General features: G+C 35.1%; 3 protein-coding genes across 4 annotated transcripts; 2 read left to right on the forward strand and 1 right to left on the reverse strand.

Moving 5' to 3' along the window:
* Positions 1-5,284: 5,284 nt before the first annotated feature.
* LOC108225293 (transcription factor bHLH123) lies at positions 5,285-7,986 on the forward strand. 2 transcript variants are annotated; one of them, XM_017400128.2, is made up of 7 exons: positions 5,285-5,653; positions 5,815-6,331; positions 6,416-6,484; positions 6,569-6,634; positions 6,795-6,860; positions 7,003-7,050; positions 7,397-7,986. In XM_017400128.2, exons 1-7 carry the CDS (start codon positions 5,427-5,429, stop codon positions 7,544-7,546), a joined length of 1,143 nt encoding a protein of 380 aa, XP_017255617.1. In that variant the 5' UTR covers positions 5,285-5,426; the 3' UTR covers positions 7,547-7,986. The 2 variants fall into 2 exon arrangements, with proteins under 2 accessions (XP_017255617.1, XP_063936674.1); XM_064080604.1 differs by having other exon boundaries at positions 5,304-5,653; positions 6,975-7,050; positions 7,397-7,498.
* Positions 7,987-12,032: 4,046 nt separating this feature from the next.
* Positions 12,033-14,614, reverse strand: LOC108225476 (probable NAD(P)H dehydrogenase (quinone) FQR1-like 1). Its single transcript, XM_017400344.2, has 4 exons — positions 14,460-14,614; positions 13,073-13,166; positions 12,613-12,875; positions 12,033-12,533 (listed from the first exon to the last, which is right to left on the reverse strand). The coding sequence occupies exons 1-4, from the start codon at positions 14,480-14,482 to the stop codon at positions 12,302-12,304; spliced, it is 612 nt and encodes a 203-aa protein (XP_017255833.1). The 5' UTR covers positions 14,483-14,614; the 3' UTR covers positions 12,033-12,301.
* Positions 14,615-16,822: 2,208 nt separating this feature from the next.
* LOC108225948 (G-type lectin S-receptor-like serine/threonine-protein kinase At4g27290) lies at positions 16,823-20,209 on the forward strand. The gene is made up of 7 exons (XM_017400897.2): positions 16,823-18,371; positions 18,463-18,597; positions 18,690-18,847; positions 18,995-19,205; positions 19,300-19,537; positions 19,617-19,767; positions 19,869-20,209. Exons 1-7 carry the CDS (start codon positions 17,105-17,107, stop codon positions 20,175-20,177), a joined length of 2,469 nt encoding a protein of 822 aa, XP_017256386.1. The 5' UTR covers positions 16,823-17,104; the 3' UTR covers positions 20,178-20,209.
* Positions 20,210-25,252: the final 5,043 nt, after the last annotated feature.

Consider the following 25,252-nt stretch of genomic DNA (forward strand, 5'->3'; position numbering starts at 1 on the left):
TTGAGTAAAATAAGAAACAAGCTCTTGAAAATATTATTAGAATATGAGTGGCTTGAAATGAAAATCTCGCTCCTGCTAGCTGAGCAAATCTATTTGAGTATGCATACCATTACGATCCCTATAGTCAAAAAGAATAATCACAATACATATAACTTTTTCTAATTTTCAATTCATTAATGTCTAAGAATATATAGTTCTTACGGTTTTTAGAACGATAATCCACACATTTTTAAAATGTCACTGTCATCTTTCCGTGAAGCACCGGTGATAACATAATTATTTTTAAGGACACAGTTTGTAAAATTGTGATCATCTATAATATATATGAGAAACAGAGATCGGAAGTGAAGAGACATCGAGAATGAAAAGGAGCACGATAGTTGTCTCTACAGTCATCACATTTGTTGTTCTGGTAATAAATAATGATTGTCCATCGATATCATATCACTTTTTCCTTTTTATTCTTATACACACATATTATTTCACATAGTGTAATTTTATGTTGGAGAAATGCTCACAAAATTTTACGATAAAGTCGAGTTTCATGTAAAGAAAATCATGTACTCAGGATACTATTTAAATGCATGTGACACAATATTTTGTTTTAAAATGAGCTGGGAGTCTTCATGAAAATAGTCTCCTCTCTATTTAAAAATAGTAACATAATTTATGTGAATCTTACCTTCCCGGATAAACCAGGATATGACATATATATTTGATTTGATTTATATCATTACGATTTCAATTTCCACTCTGCTCATTCTTTCATGCGCATTCAAAAGTTCCCTTGATGTTCTACCCTTCGAGAATAAATTATACTCTTTCCGGGAGTCCCGGTCAATGAATATATTGAGGGATGTGGACACGACACGGATTTTAATATTTCAATAAAGTATAGTTCATAAAAATATGACATATATATTTTTATAAAAATAAGTTACAAAATCATAATTTATAAGAGTCTTAAAATATGTGCCGAGTAATAAACAAAACATATACAATTGAATGGTACAGGTGAAGTCTCGGGTAACTCGTATAACTTTTTCTAATTTTCAATTCATTAATGTCTAAGAATATATAGTTCTTACGGTTTTTAGAACGATAATCCACACATTTTTAAAATGTCACTGTCATCTTTCCGTGAAGCACCGGTGATAACATAATTATTTTTAAGGACACAGTTTGTAAAATTGTGATCATCTATAATATATATGAGAAACAGAGATCGGAAGTGAAGAGACATCGAGAATGAAAAGGAGCACGATAGTTGTCTCTACAGTCATCACATTTGTTGTTCTGGTAATAAATAATGATTGTCCATTGATATCATATCACTTTTTCCTTTTTATTCTTATACACACATATTATTTCACATAGTGTAATTTTATGTTGGAGAAATGCTCACAAAATTTTACGATAAAGTCGAGTTTCATGTAAAGAAAATCATGTACTCAGGATACTATTTAAATGCATGTGACACAATATTTTGTTTTAAAATGAGCTGGGAGTCTTCATGAAAATAGTCTCCTCTCTATTTAAAAATAGTAACATAATTTATGTGAATCTTACCTTCCCGGATAAACCAGGATATGACATATATATTTGATTTGATTTATATCATTACGATTTCAATTTCCACTCTGCTCATTCTTTCATGCGCATTCAAAAGTTCCCTTGATGTTCTACCCTTCGAGAATAAATTATACTCTTTCCGGGAGTCCCGGTCAATGAATATATTGAGGGATGTGGACACGACACGGATTTTAATATTTCAATAAAGTATAGTTCATAAAAATATGACATATATATTTTTATAAAAATAAGTTACAAAATCATAATTTATAAGAGTCTTAAAATATGTGCCGAGTAATAAACAAAACATATACAATTGAATGGTACAGGTGAAGTCTCGGGTAACTCGTACTGGACTTTTGATTTTGGACCAAAAGAAGATCAGTAGTCGCCCTTTTATGAATGAACGGGTACAAGTCCATAACTCTGCGATGGGCTTTTTATATCTCTCAGACCATCAACTTCTGGACGGCTTGCCTTTTTACGGATTACGCGGTCCAATGACATTGTCCATGTGCTTTGTTTTGGTTGGCTGTGTCCTCTACAAATTTGTACTGCAAGCGATTAACTTTGGGAAAGTATCAAAGAGAATTAAAATTTAGAAAATATTTTCCCATCCAATTTTAAATAATTATTTCAATATATATTTCCGGATAACATAATATTATTGTGAGTTGATATCTTGGAGCATCTCCAATCCTATAAAATCTTTAACTAAAAGTTATTAATATATACAATAACTAAAAAATATAGAAATTATGTAAATAAATAATTTAACTCCAATGGATATTATAAAGGAATCTTCGACGGGTTTGGCTAGAATTCGTCGACTAAAATACTTATATATATACTGATATGTATAGAATAGATTGGTTTTAACATGGGGAGAAAGAATACATGTTGTTTGAAGCAAAATGATTAGGGACGTTGCACCTATACACGATATGTGTATATATATCTTAAGTTTTTTTTTTTTTTTTTGCTAATTGTATGGGGCTGTTTGGCAGACGGAAGTAAAAGATGCTTCTTACTTGTATTTCTGTTCACCCGTTTGTGTAAATAAGTAGAAGCACTTTCAAGAAGCTGAGAATGCTAGCTTCTCCCTCACAGCTTCTACTTCTTTTCCAAACACTTTATTAACTTATTTACTTATCAATTCTACTCCACTTCTTTAGTTTAAGTAAAAAGCTAGTTTAAGTAAAAAGTCATTTTTTTAAAGTTAAACCAAACGGTCCCTGTATATATCTTAAGTTGAGATCTAGTAGATAAATCTTCACCCAAACTATGCTAAAAAATTAGACCAGTTAAGCATTAATGTCCAATCTAGGTCTTTGACCAATTATTTAAGGGTTGTGCACGAGTGAAAGAAACTTCACTTTGTGTATAAAAATGAATAAGTATATATTGGATCTCAGCATTTGTATAGAAGAAAAAGTTTAATATTTAATGTTTTAAGTTTTAAATTGCAATTTAAATTGAAAATACATATATACATATTTATTATAATTAAAGTTAATACTTGCCTTTGCACAAGCAGCAGGCAATAATTAAATTTAGTCTTAGATGAAAGAATCGACGGCGGCAGCCGCCAACTTCTTGCTCCCCGTTCATCTTTTCTCATGGTCCACGTTGAGAGGTCTGTTTATTTTTCTAAATAATTATCTGATACAACTTGTACTAATACTCATAATTAGCCACTAAAGCGAATGATCATCTTGCTCCTTTCGTGGTGGAAAATAGGTTGACTTATGTGTCTGGTTTCAGACATATAACGATTCAAGATAGATGACACTTGCTGACATGTTTACAACACAATCAAGCACAAACAAAACAAATTTAAGATAGATAACACTTTCTCACATGTTAACAACATAATTATCTTCTAGTACGGTGCCGTTTTGGATGAAATTAAAAAAGATGCTTCTTGCTTAAAAGTGAACTAGAATTGTTAACATAATTATCTTCTAGTACGGGGCCGTTTTGGATGAAATTAAAAAAGATGCTTCTTGCTTAAAAGTGAACTAGAAGTGAGAAATAAATTAAGATTTATAAGTGATTAAATTGTTTGGGAAAGAAGTGTAAGTTCTAAAACAAATTTCGACTTTTTTACACAAACAGGTCAAAAAAGTAGAAGCCGGCTCTTTATCATAAAAAATCAGAAAGTAGATTTTGCCAAACATGCCCACATTGTATATGTGCGTTAATACATTGAAGTATTTTGTGATTAAAGTACAATGTTCAAAATTTGATGAATTGTGGTGAGATTTATAAAAGTATAAAAAACACATAACGATCTCATAAAATTCATCATTTTATCAAGTTCAAAACAAATTCACAAGTATTTGAATACCTTTAGATTTTAACAGATTTTCAATTATATGTAAATTATATATTTTCAATATATTAAGATTCATAATAATATATTATATATTTTACATTTTATAGATAGTAGTTTAGAGCATATATAAATCTTACTCTCGCACCCGCACACATATATTTATTAACCTCAAAATTTGAATAATCAATTATTTCTACTAAGCAATTAACAGAGGAATAAACTATTTTGAGAAATGATCACCTCACATCAATTAGGATTGATCATGATTTCTAAATTGTCATAGGGCACCTAATCAAGCCAAACGACGACTAGACTGACTTTCACTGAATAAAATTGGTTGGCTGCATGCAGGGGTGTTATGCATGTCTTGTGTGTTTCGAAAGTAGCAAGCAGCTCCGATCCAATATTAAACTCTCCTTTACTTTTACTAGTTGTTCGTACGTGTTCCATAAACCTAGCTAGCGAAGACTGAAATAGGATGGAGAGTCTGAGACCATATGTTTTGCAATGGAACTGATGGCTAATTGTTACTAATATTGGAGTTGTGGTCCTGAGAATTGAGGGCTGCTCGGGGTTCAAGTTGGTTGATCAATGATAACTATTTTGAGAATTCCGTGGGCACCTAGTTCACACTCTGATCGGAGTTAAATCATAGCTAGTCATGTGTTATATTTCGACAGATGGGTTTCTGAAGTGTTAATCTGTTTGTAAATTGTCACTAAACAGAAGGTATTCACAGTGTAGCATCTGAGGGAGAGAATTCTTTATAGAGTGATGGAGTTGATTCTTTATGTTAACGAGTTCGAGTTTTTCGAGTTTCAACACAAACTCTCTCTTCTTAACTAAATGATCAGTAGGCGATATACTCGAATCCGAACATGAACAAGCTGAGTTCGATTAAAACATAATGCTTTGCAACGAGCTACTCAAACGGCTTACTCGGCTTGTGAATTAAATAAACCGGCTCCGGTCAACATCTTCTGTTCCTTTATCGCGCTCGATTTGTGAAAATATGCATGCTTGAGCACGAACTCATTTAACATAAAATTCAACTCTCGTCCGTGTCAAATTACAACCAGTAATTTTATTATGAGGTATTTGGTTCATGATTAATAAGCCCGGTTAACGAGAATCGAAACCTCCAACTCAGATGTTGATACATGGATTTGTCATTTCATAATATAAAATTCTCACAAATAAATTATTCATTCCACAAGACTATCCATTCTCATCACCGATTCCCATTTTCACCCGCATCTAAACCATTCCTATAAGTATTTCTTTCCTATGAATAGTTGCGAATATGCAATCACTTTCCTTTCTTTCCAAGTCCCGCAGAGCCCCCACTCGGTGTATATAAATACAATTTCAACATTTATATGCAGCCAATGGATATCCTTCACCACTACAATTCATTCAACTAATAAGCCATTGGTCCAGTCTTGCCAAGTGCGCTTACAGTTTCCGCACCCTTCAAGAAATACAAGAATACTGTATAAATCTCTCGAATCACGTCATGGATGATGAGGAGTTTCAAATTGGGAGTGGAAACTGGTCTCAGCTAAGCAAAAACAGCAGACGTTCTTCGTCGTCGCCACCAACACCACCATCTACCCACGTTTGGCCGATACAAGTGGTAGATGTTACGAAACAGCCTCTTCATCAAGATCATCCAAATTTGCAGTACATGACGGGCTTAGGACTCGCATCTCAACCCGTGGAATGGAACCAACCTTCTTTATTGTAATTAGTCCTCATCTTATATATTGAATTTGACTCGATAAAACGGAGCAGAGTGAATTTATGCTTATTTTTGCAAAAGTTGATTAACGTTAAATTAGTTTGCTTTGGTTAATTTGCTTTAAGTTGATTAAGTTTAAATTTGATATTGCCTCATCTGACAGTCGGGGTGGTATCGAAAAAAGTGATGAGAACTTCAGCTTTAGGTCGATGCTTCAAGAAGATCATGATCATTCACGCTCAACCACTACAAGTTTTCAACAAGCTGAGCAGCCGTGGATGCCGAGATCACAGAAATTAGTATCGTACTCATCATCATCATCAGCAACCGCAGATTCTGAAGCCGTTTTTTCTTCACTAAACCTATCGCAATTTACGAGCACTACACATCATCACCACCTAAATCCGAATAATATTGATCATAGTTTTAGTCCCTATCCCACAAGCTACGGAACGAATTCTTCATCGTCATCCGGTCGTGATCATCGGCAATTCATTTTTCAACCTAATTCCTTGCAGGCGCCGAATAACAAACCCCCGAATCAGTTACACTTGTCCAATAAGGCTCCCTTTTGGAATGCATCACCGGCTGCTCCGATCATAAATCACGACGTCAGATCAAACTTATTCCCTTCTTTGCAAATGCAATCGCCTTCCTCAACTTTCGATGAAAAGCCCAAGGTAATATGATAAACGGAAATCAATAATCCCGAGATTTCAAGAGAACTGGTAACTTAACATGTTTATGTACGTTATAATTAACAGGAAAGTAGCAGCAGTGAAACATCAAACAAAAGGCCTCGGAATGAAACGCCATCACCTTTGGCAGCTAAGGTACAAATACACTAGCTATACATGAGCTTTTGAGTTTCCTTTTTTCTCAGTACTTGTCGAAATAATGTTTATTCAATTTCGTAGCCCAAGAAAGAGAAAATGGGGGACAGAATCACTGCACTTCAACAATTAGTGTCACCTTTTGGAAAGGTATAATTAATTAAACTTGCTTGTGAATTTTCCATCCATTAATTATATTTACTTTCACTTTAATATACACGGGATAGTGTAAAGAAATATCATTGTATTTCTGAATTGTGAAAAGTGACTTCCATTGAGTAGTATCAATTATATATCATTATTGTTTCAGACTGACACAGCATCAGTGCTATCGGAAGCTATTGAATACATCAAGTTCCTCCATGAACAAGTCGGTGTAAGTTTTCCTAGTCCACCTTCTATTCTGAATTGATCAATTATATACATAAATTAAAAATCTCGCACATACTGTCTGTTGAGAGTGCTGAATCTGATATTAACTAACATATAGTATCATGATTATGCTAATATCGTAACAGGTTTTAAGTAATGCATACATGAAAAGTGGAGCTCCCATCCAACAACAGGTACGTACTTGATAATTATATGAATGTTTTAATTGTATTTATAATTATTAATTATAAGCAAAAAATATATATATAAAAAGCGTTTGTGTTATCTGCAGATTTACTGCAGTCTGCTAATTATTTAGGGTTTTAAGTGAAACTGAGGAATTTAAGTGACTGACGATTTTAATTTTTGAATAATAGATACTGTACTGCATTATGAAATAATTAAAATGCAGTTTCACAATGCATATGAATACTTGATCTATAATTTAAGAAATGCTTTTATAATTATCTAAAATTATCTTCTAATTTTATTTTATGTGTTTGAACATATTGTCTTCGATCATGCATGCGCATCATGCAGAAATGTGAGAAATCAAGTGATGAAGAAGGGCAGCAACAAGATCTGAGAAGCCGAGGGCTATGTCTAGTCCCAGTTTCAAGCACATTCCCGGTCACCCACGAGACGACGGTTGATTTCTGGAATCCCACATTTGGAGGAAGTTTCAGATGAATTTCGATGACAAATTTTAATTCATTTGATCCAAAGACCAGCCGGGGGTTATGTGATCTTAATCTGCGGCTAATATAGCTAGCCCTGATACTAAAATAGGGTAGAGATAATTGAGGCGGCAAGGAGCCGTGCAGTTTGTACAAGGCTCCAAATGAAAAGGTGGTGAAATAATGTTGGGACAGGGACTCGATCGAGGTGAAGTGTGAATGATGCAGCTAGCTTTGGAAGATTATATAGGGATCATATCATGATCGATTGGAGCTATACGGAATATATTGATGTTGTTGATAATTACTCATGTAATGATAACTACACAACTAATTACTACAATTAAAGCAGATTGATTAGGAATGAGATGATGTTCAGTTGATCCCTACTCATGTGCCAGGAGAAAGAGGGTACGAGTTTATTTATCAAATCAGAGGATTTTATTTTCTTCTGATTGTAGTTTTTGTTTTTCCATTCTAGGATACTTTTACGAGTAACCCTTGGTTCACGGGGGAGAAATAGTTGTTAAAGTACATGATGTACCGCAGAACGGCAGAAGTATTCGAATGAGGCGTGGCATTTTAGTTCATTACCGCATGTCCAACATACTCTTCATTTTTAAGTCACTAAGAGCATCTTCAAGAAATTCATAAATGAGCTTTTTAATTAAAAATTTGAGGAGGGAGAAAGAAATTTGTGCTCCAAAAGACTCTTAGTAACTCTTCACATCGCTAAGAGGCTCTTGTTTTTTTTTTCTATTCTCAAAGTTAAGAGCCAATACAAAGCTCTTAACTTATTTTATACAATAAAATATTCATTCCCTCCAATTACATTTGAGTTTGTGTCATATACAAGTCCAAACAAGAATAAAATATTAACTTAAGAGCAAATATAAAAAATATTGTTGAAGTTGAGCCTCTTAAATTTGTACTCCTTCTGTTTTTTAATATATGATGTTTGACTTTTTGACACACACTTTTAAGTGCTTTGATCAGGTAGTTAAAAATATTATTTTTGAAATTTTCTTTTTCTAAATAAAAATATATAATCAAAACTTTAATTCACAAAAAAAATCAATTAAAAATAATAATTTTTACTATGTAGTCAACCTACCTAAAGGTACGTGCACAAGTCAAAAGTGTTATATAAAATTTAACATAGGAATTAACTCTATAAAATTTAACATAGGAATTATATATTTATCGAACAATTTAACATAGGAATTAACTCTATAAAATTTCTATCAAATAAATATGAATAAACTCAATAAAATTCCTATCAAATAAATATAAGGAGTCGGTAGAGTTTTTGTGTGGATATGAGAACATAAAATAAAAAATAGCTAAATAACTCTATTATTGTTTTGTTTTATTGTTATTTCATTATTTATTGTGAATTTTATTTATAAAACATATTTAAGTTATTTAATTTAAAAAATTTCTTTCGACTTCTATATTAATTTGTCATACAAACAACTATCACTCCTAGATGTGCAAGAACTCCAACCAACCAACATTAAAGATATGCTATATGTATTTATCCTACCTGATTAATGATATCCTTCTTTGCTTTTCAAAAAAAAAAAAACATCCCTATTATAAGTCTAAAACAATTACAAATTAAATAACATTACACATACCTATTATAAATCTAAAACAATTACAAATTATTAATATAAATTTTAATTCATCCAGTGCTCTTCAAAAGATTGCGATAAAGATGAATAAGGCGGTGGTAACACATATAACAAAAGAATCGAAACACAAGACATCCGTCAAAAAATTTGATATCAAATTAGTTTTGAAAAGTTAATTAACTTTGTCAACTACAATATTAGTTTGTCAAACAACTACAACACCACTGTTATATCTATAAAAACTCCATATAGAATTATATATAAGGTTTGCCTATTAGATTGAATATAACAATTACGACTTAAAATTTTGAATTTTATTCGAGATTAAATATGCTATAAACAAACTTATATGTGTTGATCTTGAATATTATTTTCACAATGTAAAAATCATCAAATAATGTAATGATTTTACTAAAATAAAACATATTGTTAGAGTTAAGTTCCATAAAGTCCACCTTTAAGCTGTAGCAAGTACCGGTCATAATCTTTTAGTTTAATTGTAAATAATATTTTTAATTATTCAAATTTATATATAATTTATCATCTTTAAATAATTTTAAATATTATTATCAATTAATTATTAACATCTTTCAACTCTAACAATCATTAAGATCATTATTCTCCTGATGATTTATATTTTAAAACATATATAGTGTTTAGTGATTTATAAAATAATTGTTTTATTTTTTGATTGGAACGATTATATCGTAGAATATAATCTGCACATTGTCGGATGTTTACAAATATTCTGGACTAAAAAAATTGAAATTAACACGAATAGATTTTTAAAATAATTTTGAACTCCAATGCTCCTTATTTTGTGAACTCCATAGAACGGGGACCAATATTGTTATGAAATAAATTTATAATAAGATCAAATTTTAATATGTAGAAAGTCTTATATCTAAATAAAAATAATTTAAATATCATTTAAAAATATTAATTTAAATAAATATAATAAAAATATGATATTCTAATTAAAAAAACATTATCCTCCCAATAAATATAATAAATTTTAAAAATTTATTTAAACCCGTGCTTGGCACGGGTGATCAACTAGTATAAAATAGAAAGGAGACATAGAAAGTAGTGTTGGAGTTTACACTCTTAACTTTGACTTTGTACTTAAATTACTAAAAATCACATTGTTTATATTATATTTTGGAGTCAACTAGGAGGCGGTTGGAGATGCTCTTATGCACAGCAGCAAAAACAAGTCTATTAGACGGAAATCTTTTATCAGCTGTTACGCTGAAAAACCCAATTTATAAGTTATTTATTAAATATTTTTTCTTAATTAAAAATAATCAAAAAAGTGTCAAATGTAAACACGGTGTCGTTTTTGCATTGAAATTTATGACGGATTTCATATTCTGTCATAAATTTATTTTTCAGAAATAAATACTTATTTTTGAAGAAAAGTATATAACTCTATTTTTTAAGCTCTTATTTTTTTTGCTAAATAATGAATATAAAAATATTTTATTTCCTTATTATTTTTATCTAAGAAAATTATAAAAATATGTATTTTTAAATTTAACTCAAATTCAAGTACTTGAAACTAAGTTATTAAAATTTGTTTGTCATAAAAAATATATTAAAATTTGTTATAATGTAGGATATAAAAACCTGGTAGACTCTAACATCACGTCAAAAAAGGAAAAAACTGAAAATGTGTTGGCCATTTTTTTTATAAAAACGCTGTGATTTATGAATGTAGTTGCAGAAAAGATCAAACGTAGAAAATAGTAGAAAGAAAATGCTTGGTGCACATAATTGTATACAGAATTGTACATAATAACATGTGGGAGGTTTTAATTGGAATGACCCCCTCTATTTACATCAACCACCTCAATTGCTATATCATTATGTACAAATTTTATGTACACAATTATGTGCAGCTAGCACTACTCAAAATAGAATCCAGAGACTATGGCAATTCTATATGCTATCGGTTGTCAATTATGTCAGAAAAGGAAAATGTAGAAGGCGATTCGGAGAACGTCAGCTAGATTTTGTACTCGGAATTATTTAGATTCTCCTGGAAAGACAAGAATGTGTAGCTCTATTAGGATTTTACACTCACCTGTCATTTTTCATTACGTCGAGGGCTCAAAGTAAAATCTCCAAGTTGAAGTTTACTTGTGAAGGAAAAAACTCCTTTTCACCTTTCGTTTCGTTTTGCTTTGCCTTTCCTTCTTTAATTCTCAGGCACACTCGACCCTTTCTTTCCTAAAAGAAAAAAGATAAAGTGCATATTTTACTTAAAGTTTGCTTACTCTTTTAATCCTTTCACGTAATTATTAGAATGAATTCAGATAAAAAAAAGGAGACAACAGCTTTCTTTTGTTTTCTAGCTTTCTGTTTTGAGTAGTTTGTGTGCTGAAGCAGAGGCCTATGGGCTATGTCACTCCCTTGGCACTCGGCTTTACTGAATGAGTTGAGTGAGTCTGTGAAAATGCTCGCTGGACCACTCGACATGGGTCGGTGATCAGATTCATGTTTGCATTCATTCATTCTTTTCGACTTTGCCAGAAACATTTGTGTTTGATTCACCCAAATGTACTTCGCTTTTCTTTGTCAAATTCATTTTCTCGATATAGATGAGTATCTGCAGTTAGTTATGTATAGACCATTAAATCTAGTAAGTCCAGAACACCGAAACATTTTGCCAGAACTTAAATCCATGTAACACAAGTAGCTCGCCTCGATTTTTTTTTTCAAGTCCTTTTCTTTCTAAAGTGAATTGCTTCCTTCATATGATTGTAACGACATTTATGTAGTTGAAGTAACCTAAACTGAGAACTCGGGGGTGAGACAGAGCAGAGATGACACAGAGGTCTCACGTTCGGTTTTGAAATATAGTAGTCAAATAATATCATTTTGCTTTCTGGAAGAGTATCGTATTTACAAAAACAGCAAGCATATATATGCACCGAGTACTCGAAAACAATAATACAAATGCACAAATTACAGAAGTAAAGAAAGAAAAAGAGAACCGATAAGATAATACTCCTGGAGCAAGTATAGCACTCTTTTCAGTCAAGATTGCTGCACAGGTAGAAAAATAGAATATTGACACTATATTATAAGTTTGATGCGGTATCATATTATCTTTGAACGTTATAGAATTAATCAGTTTGCTTGAGCTTCTTGGTGATGGCTGCAATGTACTTGCCTTGGTGGAAAGCCTGCTCTAGCTCAAGCTCCGATGGCTGTCTTGAGCCATCACCAGCGAAAGTTCCAGCACCATAAGGACTTCCGCCTTTCACTTTTTCCATTTCAAACATGCCAGCACCAAATGTGTATCCGACGGGTACAAAAATCATCCCGTGGTGAACAAGCTGAGTAATGGCAGTTAAACTGTAGAAAAAAAGAATGAGATTAAGCATCCAGGTTCCAGATATATGGAATTGTTATTAACAGTGGATCAAGAGCTTACGCAGTAGTCTCTTGTCCACCACCTTGGGATCCTGTACTGTAGAATATCCCAGCAGGCTTTCCGGCAAGCTGCTGAGTTCTCCATAGGCCTCCAGTTGCATCGAAAAAGGCTTTGAATTGGGCAGCCATCATTCCATATCTTGTAGGAAAGCCAAAAATGAAACCATCAGCTTCAGCAAGTTCAGCAGGTGTAATGTGTGGTACATCACTTTTTGGAGGTGCACTCATTTTTGCAAGCACCTCATCTGATAGTATCTCTGGAACCTAATCACAAGCATAAATATAAAACTTTAGAAAATGACAATTTTTTGTTTTTTATGTTAAATATTAAACAATGTACAACCAACTTAGGCATGCTAGAAGGCAGGACGAGAGGGAGAGGGCAACAGAATAATTCAAAGAACTGTATAGCTGATGGTTCTTTCTTTAGATTTTGAAATAGGCGCGAGAAGCATCGCTACCTGCCATAATTTGGCCTCAACACCTTCAACAGATGCAGCTCCTTTCTTTATCTCTTCTGCAAGCTTCTCAACATGTCCATACATAGAATAGTATCTGCCGAAAGAGAAAACCAATCAGTCACATTGATCATATATTGCATTAACCATTTGGACAGGCACAGCACCAAAATGTTATATCCATTGCAGGAAACACAAGAGGTAAATGGATGGACATTATGTCATTACTAAGATTAATACAGCGATATCTGCTGGTGTCAGTGCCATGAGGGGATCTAATTGATTGTTGTTGTTTGTGCGAAGAAGCAAACACATCGAAGAAGTTATTGTTGAGGTAAAACAATCAACAATGATCATACAACAAAGATGTATAAGATACATATCTTTTGTACTAGAAACATACTAGAGCGAAAACTTTTCAACTTTCTGAAAAGGATTGATCCACTTGGATAGTTTGAATATGCAACAACATGTTGTTTACAGAAGAACTGCATTACAGACATCTCAATGCACCCATAACAACTGATGAGTACTCCCATAGATGAGTCATACGATACAAGAAAATAAGGACATGATTTTCTTGCTCCGGGAGCCATATGCAGGTGCAAAACTAGTATTCCCTAATTAAGGACATTAGAGACAGTGTTGACAGAGAGAAATTAGCACCAAGCATCATCAGAGCAAGCAGTTATATTTCAGTATTATGCTTTATTTACACAGATAGATACCCTTAACGAGTAACACATCTCATCAATATCCAATTCCTTGAGTTTCCTCTCTGTCAGCATGTGGTTATACTAGACTGGAACCTTGGCAGAGTTTGACTATAAATATTTATTTTGATCCCGTCTTTGTCTTAATATATCATACAAATTCCTCTTTCTCAGCTCCAACTGATCTCGAATAATTACTAACATTTCATTAAATATTTTAGCCCCGGATCTTTTAAAATTCTAGTTTCCCCACTGTAATCATACTTTTCCGCATAAAAAAAGGCTGATGAACCCTCGTTCACAACACTAATGCTATCGGATGCTTTGTCAAACTAGTTAAACCACACATTCCACTACAAAGCAAAGTCCAACCCACTTTATTCTTAGTGGAGAGGTACAAAAAACCGACCACAATACAACGTTATAATTCGCAACACTACTGAGTCAAACTCAACACAGATATATGGATCATAAAACAAATAACTAAACCTATGTAAAATGATAGTACAACTAATAACGTTGCTTCGATCATGAGATTTGAACCACTTAACAGAATTGCAACGATATTTCAATACAAAAGTGCATCAACTAAAATATAACAGTCGCATCATAAATTCATAATATCACATGCTAGAAACTTAAAACACAAAAAGAGAGTAAAAAAATGGAGTACTAACATGATATAGAGTTTGGTTGCCATGGATCTCGTGTTGTTTGGCTTGCTTCTCGAAACTTGTGCCTTGCTCTACTGACTGAAGAGGAGCTATCTTTATTTATACTCTAAACGCGGTAATGATATGTTTCTGCAAACGTCGTCGTTTAAGCGAGGGGTTGGGGGTTGGGAGGGGCCATTAGGGGTCATCACACACACTAACGTTAATGATGGATTGTTAGTTGCGACTACAGACCCCATAATTATCGTTTCGTACCTAACAACGTTTTATCTAGAAGCTACTCAATCAAGATTACTTGAGATTATGACCTATTCGAGATACTAATCCACATTTTACTCCTATATTGTTACTAACATTGTTCCGAGTCAGCTTGCGCGTATTTGGACTAATTCTAGATAGTTAATCTGAATACGCTAATTATCCTCTTATCCTGTTTCTGGAGCGGAACATACTTAGATATGTTTAACTTGTTTTGATTTGCTGGGAACCGGAGCTATGCTGGTATGACCAAACAAGTTTCAGGTCACTGTGACACTAATCAGAAAATATCTGTAGCAGTTTCGTTTCCTGTGCCAACTAAAAAGTTTTCATTGGTCCAAAATCTCCACCATGAAATTCAACCTCCACATGCAAGTCAAATACCTTAGTTAAAAGTAAACTTGCTCATTATGCTTGTCTGTCTGGTAGCATTTCGAATGAAATGAAGGCAAACCACTTTTTCTATACCAATCCATTACACTGGACACACCTTGACTTTATACCTTGCCATTGCTTATTACTTTGGTTCCAGATTACTTGACTTCACTTGTGACTTGTCTATCAGTACCTGCATTGTTCATCTGAGAACGTTCACCAAGGCGAATCACGGATGACTAAATTGCCAAGTTTATAGTTGATAGTCCGCGTAAACTGATTTTTAGAACACTGATCGGAAGTGCTAAACAATTGAAACACGAATATTATGGTACGATAAGTAGAGTCGGGTATAGTTAACATTAGGCTGTCACATTGGTTCCAGGCTTCACAGGTAACAGGATGTACTTTGAATTTGGACTCTCTTTAATATGTTGAAATGAGGAAAAACAGAAATCATTAATAGAAGAATAATATGATGATGGTTATGGTGCTATCACAATCCTTATAATGTTAAACAGGCTTACACATGATTCATACCCCATTAATACTACAACAAGTCAAGAAGCACTACTGTGGCAAGAATCTTCCAGCACATAAAAATTTATCCACCAACCTAGAAGTGTCACTGGCAATCATTTCTATTTTGATTCAAACAATTCCAAAGTCCATTCTGCAGTTGTTCCCATCCGCATAAACTTAACCTTCGATGCATTCATACCTCGGTTAAAGCTTGTGTTAACAGATAACACTTTTTGCAAATAATAGAACAGAATGTACTAAATTGAATTAATCCAGACATGTACTAAAACAGAGCTTATCAGAATGTAATGTCTCGAGAATTTTTTGTAATTGATCTGATGGTTTACTGATTTTACACCAGAGATTCATAGCAGATGGCTTACCAGTTTGCAGTAGACGATAAATGTCGATATGTTTTTGAGGTTTCTCATTTTTAATGGGCTAATTTGCTGTAAGTCTATTCAGATCACCAACTAAGTTGTATACGAGCCTTACTGAATTTACTATTGTGTGAGTAGCCTTACTGGCAACCCTTATAATATTATAAGCAATTCTTTCAGCAACAAAATGTTCATTAAGTAAAATCGGAGCATGTTTAATCACTCAGAACAACTGAGGGATGAATGAATTTATATAATCTAAAGTTCCATTTGTCCTTGTTGAGGATAAAGACCCAAATGTTAGATGGGCTTCTATAGCAAAATGCACATATTGTCTTAAGATGTCTTTCGTAATGTGTTGTTGCTCAGGCGGATCTGTGGGCAATTTTAAGGCTTGCCAAAGCCTGCCTTTTGGGGTGGGCATCCAAATTTAAGATTTGCTAAACCTTGGGATTTTTCCAGAGCATTTTAATTTATGTGCTATTGTTCATTGGTTTGAACATCGACAACTGCATGCACTAAAGATTCTCGTTTGTTTTTACACAAATTGTATGCGAATGAACCATTCATCAACAACAAGAATATTTTGCAAAATCATTGAATCAATATTAACTGACTTAGGTAATAGTCATGTCAGTTACGTACACAGCAAACCATGATAGAACAGGAAAAATAATCACCTAATCTTAGATCAGGGAATCACATGATGAGAATAATCCAAATAATCTTCTAGCCATCGAAACTAATTTATAAAAGTAATATTTGCAAAATCAATATTGTCCTCAAGTATCAAGTAAACAAAGATTCCTAACATTACTACTTCAAGGATTCCCACGAGCTTTCTGGGAAGGAGAAGCTGTAACATGAAGATGGTATGAACTTTGGCATCGGTTCTGTTCAGACTCTTAAGCTCAACGTTGTCCGTCTAATAAATTCTTTCACAGAGTACCTCAACACTTTTTCATGTTGCTTTATTATGTCTTTGACTAATGGGAAGTCGTTTGTATTTGGTTTCGTGTTAAAATTTTCTACTACTCTATCAGAGGCTATAAAACATGCTCAGCTATAATTTCTATGCAGAAAACCTATACATTCAGTAATTGATGTGTAGAGATGACTAGCTTGTTTGCGGTTATGCTTGTCAGTACTTATTTAACTGCACTATGTTGCGCACTTGACACCATTCTTCCAGGTAAAATTGTTAAAGATGGAGATACCATTGTTTCACATGCTGAAAGATTTGAACTAGGATTTTTCAGCCCTGGTGATTCCAAGAACCGATATGTGGGCATATGGTACAAGACTGTCTCCGTGAAAACGGTGGTTTGGGTTGCCAATAGGAAGGTCTCAGTCAATGATACCACAGGTGTATTAGAGTTGTCGAGTTCAGGAATCCTCAGCATTACTAATAATACAAATGGGACTACGATATGGTCTACTAATAGCTCAAGGTCGGTGCTAAATCCAATAGCACAGCTTCTGGACAATGGAAACCTGGTTATCAGAGAAAAGAATGATGACAATCCAGATAATTATTTGTGGCAAAGCTTTGATTATCCAACTGACACGCATTTACCTGAAATGAAACTTGGGATTAATCTCGTGACAGGTTTTGAAAGATATCTTTCTTCCTGGAAGAGTAGTGATGATCCTGCTCCAGGAGGGTTTACATATCACTTGGATCCTACTGGATACCCGCATCTTGTTTTGAGGAATGGACCGATTGAGACGTATCAAACAGGCCCCTGGAATGGTGCTCGGTTTAGTGGAAGGCCAAAGTTGAGCCAGAACCGAATCTACACTCACAGATTGGTCTATACCAAAAAGGAAGTCTACTACACTTTTGAGTTACTCAACAGTTCAGTTTTCTCGAGGTTTATACTGAGTCAAAGTGGTGAAGGTCAGCGCTGGACATGGGTTTACAGGGCTCAATCTTGGGAGCTTTTCTTGAAGCTGCCAACTGATAATTGTGATAGTTATGGAAGGTGCGGAGCCTATGGTAGTTGCAACATTGGTAACGGTCCCATATGTGGCTGCTTGGATAAATTTATGCCTAAATATGAAAATGAATGGAAAAAAGCGGATTGGGGACATGGGTGTGTGAGGAAGAAACCTCTAAATTGCGCAAAGCTAGATGGATTTCATAAGTATTCTCACGTTAAAGTACCTGATACAAAGTCCTCATGGTTTGATGACAGAATGAGTCTTCGGGAATGTGAAAGACTTTGCTTGAAGAACTGCTCTTGTATGGCTTACTCGAATGTAAAAATAACAGGTGCAGGGAGAGGGTGTTTGCAGTGGCACGGGGACTTGATTGATATTAGAGAACTCTCTGGAGGAGGTCAAGACCTATATGTAAGGGTAGCCTTCTCTGACTCAGGTAACAAATTTTGATTCCTTTAGATTTGTTACAGCTCCTTCAGGCATCTCATAGTAATCCCTATTATTTACTTAATTCTGAATTTTTTTAGATGAATCCCATGGAAAAGATGGAAGTAATTTATTAATCATCTTACCAGTATTGGTGTCAACATTTTTACTAGTTCTGATTTCTGCGTGCTGTTTATGGCAAAGGAAAAAGAACAGACTGTTGAAGAGATCAGAAGGTAAATGAATCCGTAGTTTCATCACTTTCATGGTTAGGTTACTCCTATCGGTTTAATCTATATAAATTCTCTTAACTCAAATTGTATCTTAGGGAGTCATGGAAACAATCATATCAGAAAATTGAGTGTCAAGAGCAAGACACAAGACCTAGACCTACCATTTCTCCGCTTTAATGCCATATCTTCTGCTACAAACCACTTTGCATTAAGTAACAAGCTCGGACAAGGTGGATTCGGACCAGTTTTCAAGGTAATTCTCAAGTTGTACTCTAAATTGAACTGATCACTTATCTATGTCATGTGTTCCTAACACTGTAATAATTGCAACATCACAGAAAGCACAGGTCGAGAGAATTAAAGTATAATTGTGAAATAAATTGTATTGGGTAATTCTCAGGGAATATTGCAGGACGGTCAAGAAATAGCTGTTAAATGCCTTTCAGAAACTTCCAAGCAAGGAACTAATGAGTTCGTGAATGAAGTAAAATGTATTGCCAAACTTCAGCATCGGAATCTTGTTAGGCTACTAGGATATTGTGTTCAAGGGGAAGACAAAATGTTGGTTTATGAATACATGCCTAACAAAAGCTTGGACTTGCACATATTTGGTTTGGCTTCTTGAATTAGTATCTTCCTTATCTGTTATAAAGCTTAAATGGTTGATTGTAAGTATTCCTCTATGACCAAATTTACTTTGGACAGATGAAACACAAAGCATGTTTCTTGACTGGCCTCGACGTTTCCACATTATTGATGGGATTGCTCGTGGTCTTCTTTATCTTCATCAAGATTCCCAACTACGAATTATCCACCGAGATCTTAAAGCTTCCAATATTTTGCTAGACAAAGATATGAATCCAAAAATTTCAGACTTTGGTCTGGCTAGAAGTTTTAGAGAAAATGAAACCGGGGCAAACACTGACAGAGTCGTCGGTACATAGTAAGAGGAATAAACTACATACTATTTAAATATTTATTTAGAGTTTGGTTATAGTTTTCTAAACCGACTTACATTGCAGTGGCTATATGTCCCCAGAGTATGCAATAGATGGACTATTTTCTGTAAAATCAGATGTCTTTGGCTTTGGTGTTTTAGTACTGGAAATTGTGAGTGGCAGTAAAAACAGAGGATTCGTTCATAGAGATCATTGCCATAATTTACTTGGACATGTAAGTTGCATCATGTTTATAATCATTTGCACTGCTTATGAATTGTGTAATTTATCTTGAAAACATAGTTCGACAAAACCCGGCTTCATAACATTGTTTAGGCCTGGAATTTACATAGAGAAAACCGGTCTGTTGAACTAATCCATGAAGACCTAGTCGAGGACTCACTCCATATACAAGAAGTTCTACGATCAATTCACATTGGTCTTCTATGTGTGCAACAATCTCCGCAAGATAGGCCAAACATGTCATCTGTGGTTCTAATGCTTGGAAGTGACGGAGAATTGCCTGTGCCAACACAACCTGGTTTCTATGCAGAAAGGAACGTAGGTGAAGGCGAATTCTTATCATATGCAGACTTTAATTATTCAGCGAACGTTAGCAGCAGCTCGCTATTAGAAGGACGATAGAGGACACTCAAAGACATAATTGTAGCAATGAAAAGGCTCTATGTTGCCAGTATATAATTCAATTATATATGTAACAATTAACATATATTTTTATGAGAGTAATAAAATTTATTTGCTTATTTTTGCTTACCATATGACTGTTTCAATCACTTTTTGGAACTACAAAATTTGTTTGGGGAGAATTTACGCGTTGGGTAGAACTTTGTTATTAGTACCTGTTAGCATTTTAGGTGATGAACTGGGCAGGAAAAGAACATACATGCAGCTTAATTTTCTACCTTAATCTCGACTAGCTTAGTTACAGTGACAACACCATGATTGAATAATTGCATTAATGGTACGGGGACCTAACTGACATTAGAGAACTTTCTGATGGAGGTCAAGATTTATATGTCTGGGTGGCATACTCGGAATCAGGTGAAATTTTTTATCATGGCTTGTAAATCCACCGAATCCAGGTTCATATAAAAAGTTCTAGCATCTAGTTAAGGTTCATGAAATATTAAGTTCATTACAAGCTATATTCTACTCAGTTTTTCATGTCCACGTAAAAAATTTTATCTGTATATCAGTATCTATGGGAATGATTATAGTACCTTTGTCTGGCTTTTTATATTTGGAAGGAGAAAACACTTGCAATTAATACAGATATACGAGTCCACTCGTCCACTTGCATAGAGTAGTTGTTATTTTGTAACTGTTTCTGTTATTCCAACCTGTATATATGCACAGACCATACCTGATGTATTCATTTTAGTTAGTTTTAGTAATACAGTTTAGTTTTCTCTCTTTCTCTCTCTAGTCTTCATCATGTAGAAACACACACAAAGCTTCTTTGGTACGTTTTAATGGCAGATGAACAAGTTCACTGAACTTTAGATGGTATCAGAGCTTCCGCACTCCACTATTCTCGTTCCGCCATTTCAGTACTGTAAGCTTTCATTCACAACTCTCTCAATTTCCTCTGCTTCATTACTGTTTTTGTGTCGTACTGTTTTCCGATATCGCTCGATCATTACTGCGATCTCCTTTGCGATCTCTCTCGATCTTGCGATCTCTCTCGCTCTTGCGATCTTTTATAATCTCTGCATTTTTGTTCTGCATTTTTGTTCAGTAAGTGTTTGTTGCTAGTTCTTGAATGTTTTACGCCAACGCTGTTCTTAACAACATGACTACTCCTCCCAATACACAATCTATAGACAACAATACACATCCACTATATCTTCATAACAATGATCAACCAGGCATGATCTTGATTTCTAAGAAGTTACTCGGTTCTGAGAATTATGCATCTTGGAAACGGTCTTTGCGCATCGCTCTTTCCGCCAAAAACAAACTCGTGATTGTCACTGGTGCTTTTCCAGCACCGCCTGAAGATTCTCCGTTGTTTGTTCATTGGCAGCGAGTAAATGACATGGTCATTACTTGGATTCTGAACACCGTTTCAGATGATATCAGCAATAGCATGACTTACATGGACAGTGCTTTCAATGTTTGGAATGAACTCAATGACAGGTTTTCTGCTGTCACTGGTCACAAATTCTATGAAACACAGCGTGACTTGTTCAAACTCGAACAAGAAAACGATTCAATAGAGCTTTATTATCACAAGTTGAAAGGCCTTTGGGATGAGCTTCAAGCTTTGGAGACTAATGTTCCTTGCACTTGTGGTGCTTCACAAGACTGGGCATTAAAGTCAGAAAAGAAGAAGTTGATACAATTTCTCATGGGTTTACATTCGAGTTACACTGCTGCTCGTGGTCAGTTACTGATGATGACACCCATGCCAACTGTCAATCAGGCATATATGTTGCTCAAGCAAGAGGAGAAGCAACGTCAAACAAATAGTTCTAATAACCCTTCACCTCTGGCTCTCATGGTTAATGTGCCTAAACAGTCTTCCACAAGTGGATCTTACACTCAGAATAGGTTCAGTGACAGACCTTCCCCTCCTGTTCAAGAATGCAGTCATTGTCATATCAAAGGACACACTAAAGAGAAGTGTTACAAGTTGGTTGGCTACCCTCCTGAACACCCACACCATCCTAATAACAGAGGGAAGAAGAAATTTACAAGGCCTGCTTCTAACTCCTCTGTTGCTATTCCTCAGACTTCTACTGAGTCTGGTGCTTTTACTCAGAATCTCAGCACCAAGGTTGATGAGTTGCAGACTCAAATCAAGTCTCTCATGCAATGTTTCAACAACAATTCTCCGTCTACTCCTGCTACTGATTCAACCCCATTCAGCCTTGCTACACATATCGCAGGTACTACCTTTTCTATGGCATCCTCTATGCACATATCTCCACATACTTGGGTCATAGATACAGGGGCCACTAACCACATGTGCTGTAACCTCTCAGTAATGCAAGATGTCAAAATTTTACATATACCACTACAAGTTAAATTTCCAAATGGTCAAACAGTTAAAGTAACTCATGTTGGTTCCGTTTTCATACATCCTTTGTCCATCCTCTTATCAAATGTTCTTCACATTCCAGTCTTCAATTTTAATTTGCTTTCTGTTAGCAGTCTAGCCACACAAACACATTCTACTGTTTGTTTCACCTCAACTGATTGTTATCTGCAGGACCAATACCAGAAGAAGGGATTGGTTCTTGGTAACATTGTTGGAGGCCTATATCAATTGTCAAATCTGCCACACATGTCGTCTGCATTCTCAGCCACACAATCTTCAGTTTTTTCTCTCTGGCATAGACGCCTTGGTCACGTTCCTTCTAAAGTGTTGTCTAGAATTTCTGCTTTACATGTAGCATGTACTGTTGACACATTGTCTTGTGGTACTTGTCCATTGGCTAAACAATGTAAACAGCCTTTTCCTTTAAGTCAGTCACAAGCTACTAGTCCTTTTGATTTAGTTCATTGTGACTTGTGGGGGCCTTATAGAGTTCCTACCTATAATGGTTGTAAGTACTTTTTAACCTTGGTAGATGATTATTCAAGAGCAGTTTGGACCATCCTTTTACCAACTAAGCAGCATGCTTCACAATCTATAAAAGATTTCTTTGCTTATGTTCACAATCAGTTTACTACTACCATTAAATGTCTTCGTAGTGATAATGGTGGTGAGTTTCTTAGCAAAGACTTAACTGATTTCTTTACATCTCATGGTGTTTTACATCAGACCACTTGCCCTTATACCCCTCAACAAAACGGAAGGGTTGAACGTAAACACCGTAATCTTCTTGAAATGTCTCGTGCATTAATGTTTCAAGCAAATCTTCCATTAGTTTTCTGGGGTGAGTGCATACTTACCTCTGCCTATTTGATTAATAGGATTCCAACATCTGTGTTAGGTTTCATTTCACCTTATGAAAAGCTTTTTAACAAAGCTCCCTCTTATAGTCACCTTAAAGTTTTTGGGTGCCTTGCTCACATGAGTGTGCATCCACATGATAAGTTGTCACCTCGAGCTTTGAAAACTGTTTTCTTAGGCTACTCCATGACTCAGAAAGGCTACAGACTTTTTGACCCAGTTACTAAACAGTTTCATGTGTCTCGTCATGTCGTTTTCAATGAGGATAGTTTTCCATATATCACCAACAAAACAACACTTCCTACTTTGGTTTTTCCTCCTCCGGCTAACAATGCTGATGATGATGACCCTGTTGATACATCTGCATCACATATTTCTCATCATCCCATGGACACTATATCTCCTCCTACCTCACCTATCGCCACACCAACTACACAGTCAACTACACCAGACACAAACCCTTCTGGTTCACCACCTACCACTGACTCTATTCCTCCCCCACCCAGAGTGTCTTTACGCCACAAAATTCAACCTCTCTGGATGAAGGATTATGTTACCACAACACTTTCCTGTCAAGCCAATGCTATTCTGACAGATTGTCCCATCGACAGTACCAAATATAATTTTTCACATTACTCACCTCCTTCAAATATATTTGCTTGTGCTGTTAGTCCTGAAACTGCAGTCCGTGAGCCATATAATTTTACTCAAGCTGTGACCGATTCAAGATGGGTCGATGCTATGGATAAAGAATTAACAGCATTGCAAGAGAACAACACGTGGGAAATTGTTTCTCCTCCTCCTGGCAAGAAAGTGGTAGAATGTAAGTGGGTATACAAAGTGAAGTATAACGCTGATGGCTCCATTGACAAATTCAAAGCCCGTCTAGTGGCAAAAGGCTATACTCAAATAGCTGGCCAAGATTATCACAATACATTCTCTCCGGTTGCTAAAATGGCAACTGTGCGCACCTTGTTGGCACTTGCCACTGTTAAAGGCTGGGATATTCACCAACTCGATGTTAATAACGCCTTTCTTCATGGCGAATTATCAGAAGAAGTTTACATGAAAATACCAAAGGGTCATCCTCTCTACAATTCTGGTTCTGTGTGCAAATTACTCAAGTCCATCTATGGACTAAAACAGGCTTCTCGAGTTTGGTTCGAAAAGCTGGCATCTGTTCTGATCAGTCTTGGTTTTGAGCAAACTGTAGCTGATTACTCCCTTTTTATCTACAACAAAGGTGATGTTTTTGTCACAGCTTTGGTATACGTAGACGACATTCTACTTACTGGAACCAGTTCTGATTTTATTTCTCAAGTTAAAGCTAGTCTTCATAGCACTTTTACCATTAAAGATTTGGGATTAGCAAAATATTATCTGGGTCTCGAAATTCACAGGACTGAGGCTGGTCTCTACCTCCATCAGCATAAGTTTGTCCATGATTTGCTTCTTGAAGCAGGGCTTGAAAATGCTAAGCCTCTTTCTTTACCTGTGGATGCAGCCATCAAGTTATCTCCAACTGACGGAGTTCTTCTTGATGATCCCAAACTTTATCGGAAATTTGTTGGCAAACTCTTGTATCTCACAGTGTCTAGACCCGACATTGCATTTGCTGTGCATCACCTTAGTCAGTTCTTACAATCACCACGCGTTCCACATATGATTGCTGTTCAACGCATACTTCGATACTTGAAATCCACACCATTCCAAGGACTGTTCTACTCAGCAGATTCATCTTTGACTCTCAGTGCCTATTGTGATAGTGACTGGGGTTCTACACTTGATTCCAATGGTA

Source organism: Daucus carota, chromosome 6, assembly GCF_001625215.2.
Source record: "Daucus carota subsp. sativus chromosome 6, DH1 v3.0, whole genome shotgun sequence".
Taxonomy (NCBI): Eukaryota; Viridiplantae; Streptophyta; class Magnoliopsida; order Apiales; family Apiaceae; genus Daucus; species Daucus carota.

Excerpts from the sequence above, each read along its gene's own strand:
- LOC108225948 (XM_017400897.2), top strand. The coding sequence starts at position 17,105 with ATGACTAGCTTGTTTGCGGTTATGCTTGTCAGTACTTATTTAACTGCA. Across the intron at positions 18,598-18,689 it reads ACTGTTGAAGAGATCAGAAG|GGAGTCATGGAAACAATCAT; the intron begins GTAAATGAATCC and ends ATTGTATCTTAG. Across the intron at positions 19,538-19,616 it reads GACAGAGTCGTCGGTACATA|TGGCTATATGTCCCCAGAGT; the intron begins GTAAGAGGAATA and ends CTTACATTGCAG.
- LOC108225293 (XM_017400128.2), top strand. The coding sequence starts at position 5,427 with ATGGATGATGAGGAGTTTCAAATTGGGAGTGGAAACTGGTCTCAGCTA. Across the intron at positions 5,654-5,814 it reads TGGAACCAACCTTCTTTATT|TCGGGGTGGTATCGAAAAAA; the intron begins GTAATTAGTCCT and ends CTCATCTGACAG. Across the intron at positions 6,635-6,794 it reads TAGTGTCACCTTTTGGAAAG|ACTGACACAGCATCAGTGCT; the intron begins GTATAATTAATT and ends TTATTGTTTCAG.
- LOC108225476 (XM_017400344.2), bottom strand. The coding sequence starts at position 14,482 with ATGGCAACCAAACTCTATATCAT. Across the intron at positions 13,167-14,459 it reads GCAACCAAACTCTATATCAT|ATACTATTCTATGTATGGAC; the intron begins GTTAGTACTCCA and ends CTCTTTCGGCAG. Across the intron at positions 12,534-12,612 it reads GGTGGACAAGAGACTACTGC|TTTAACTGCCATTACTCAGC; the intron begins GTAAGCTCTTGA and ends TTTTTTCTACAG.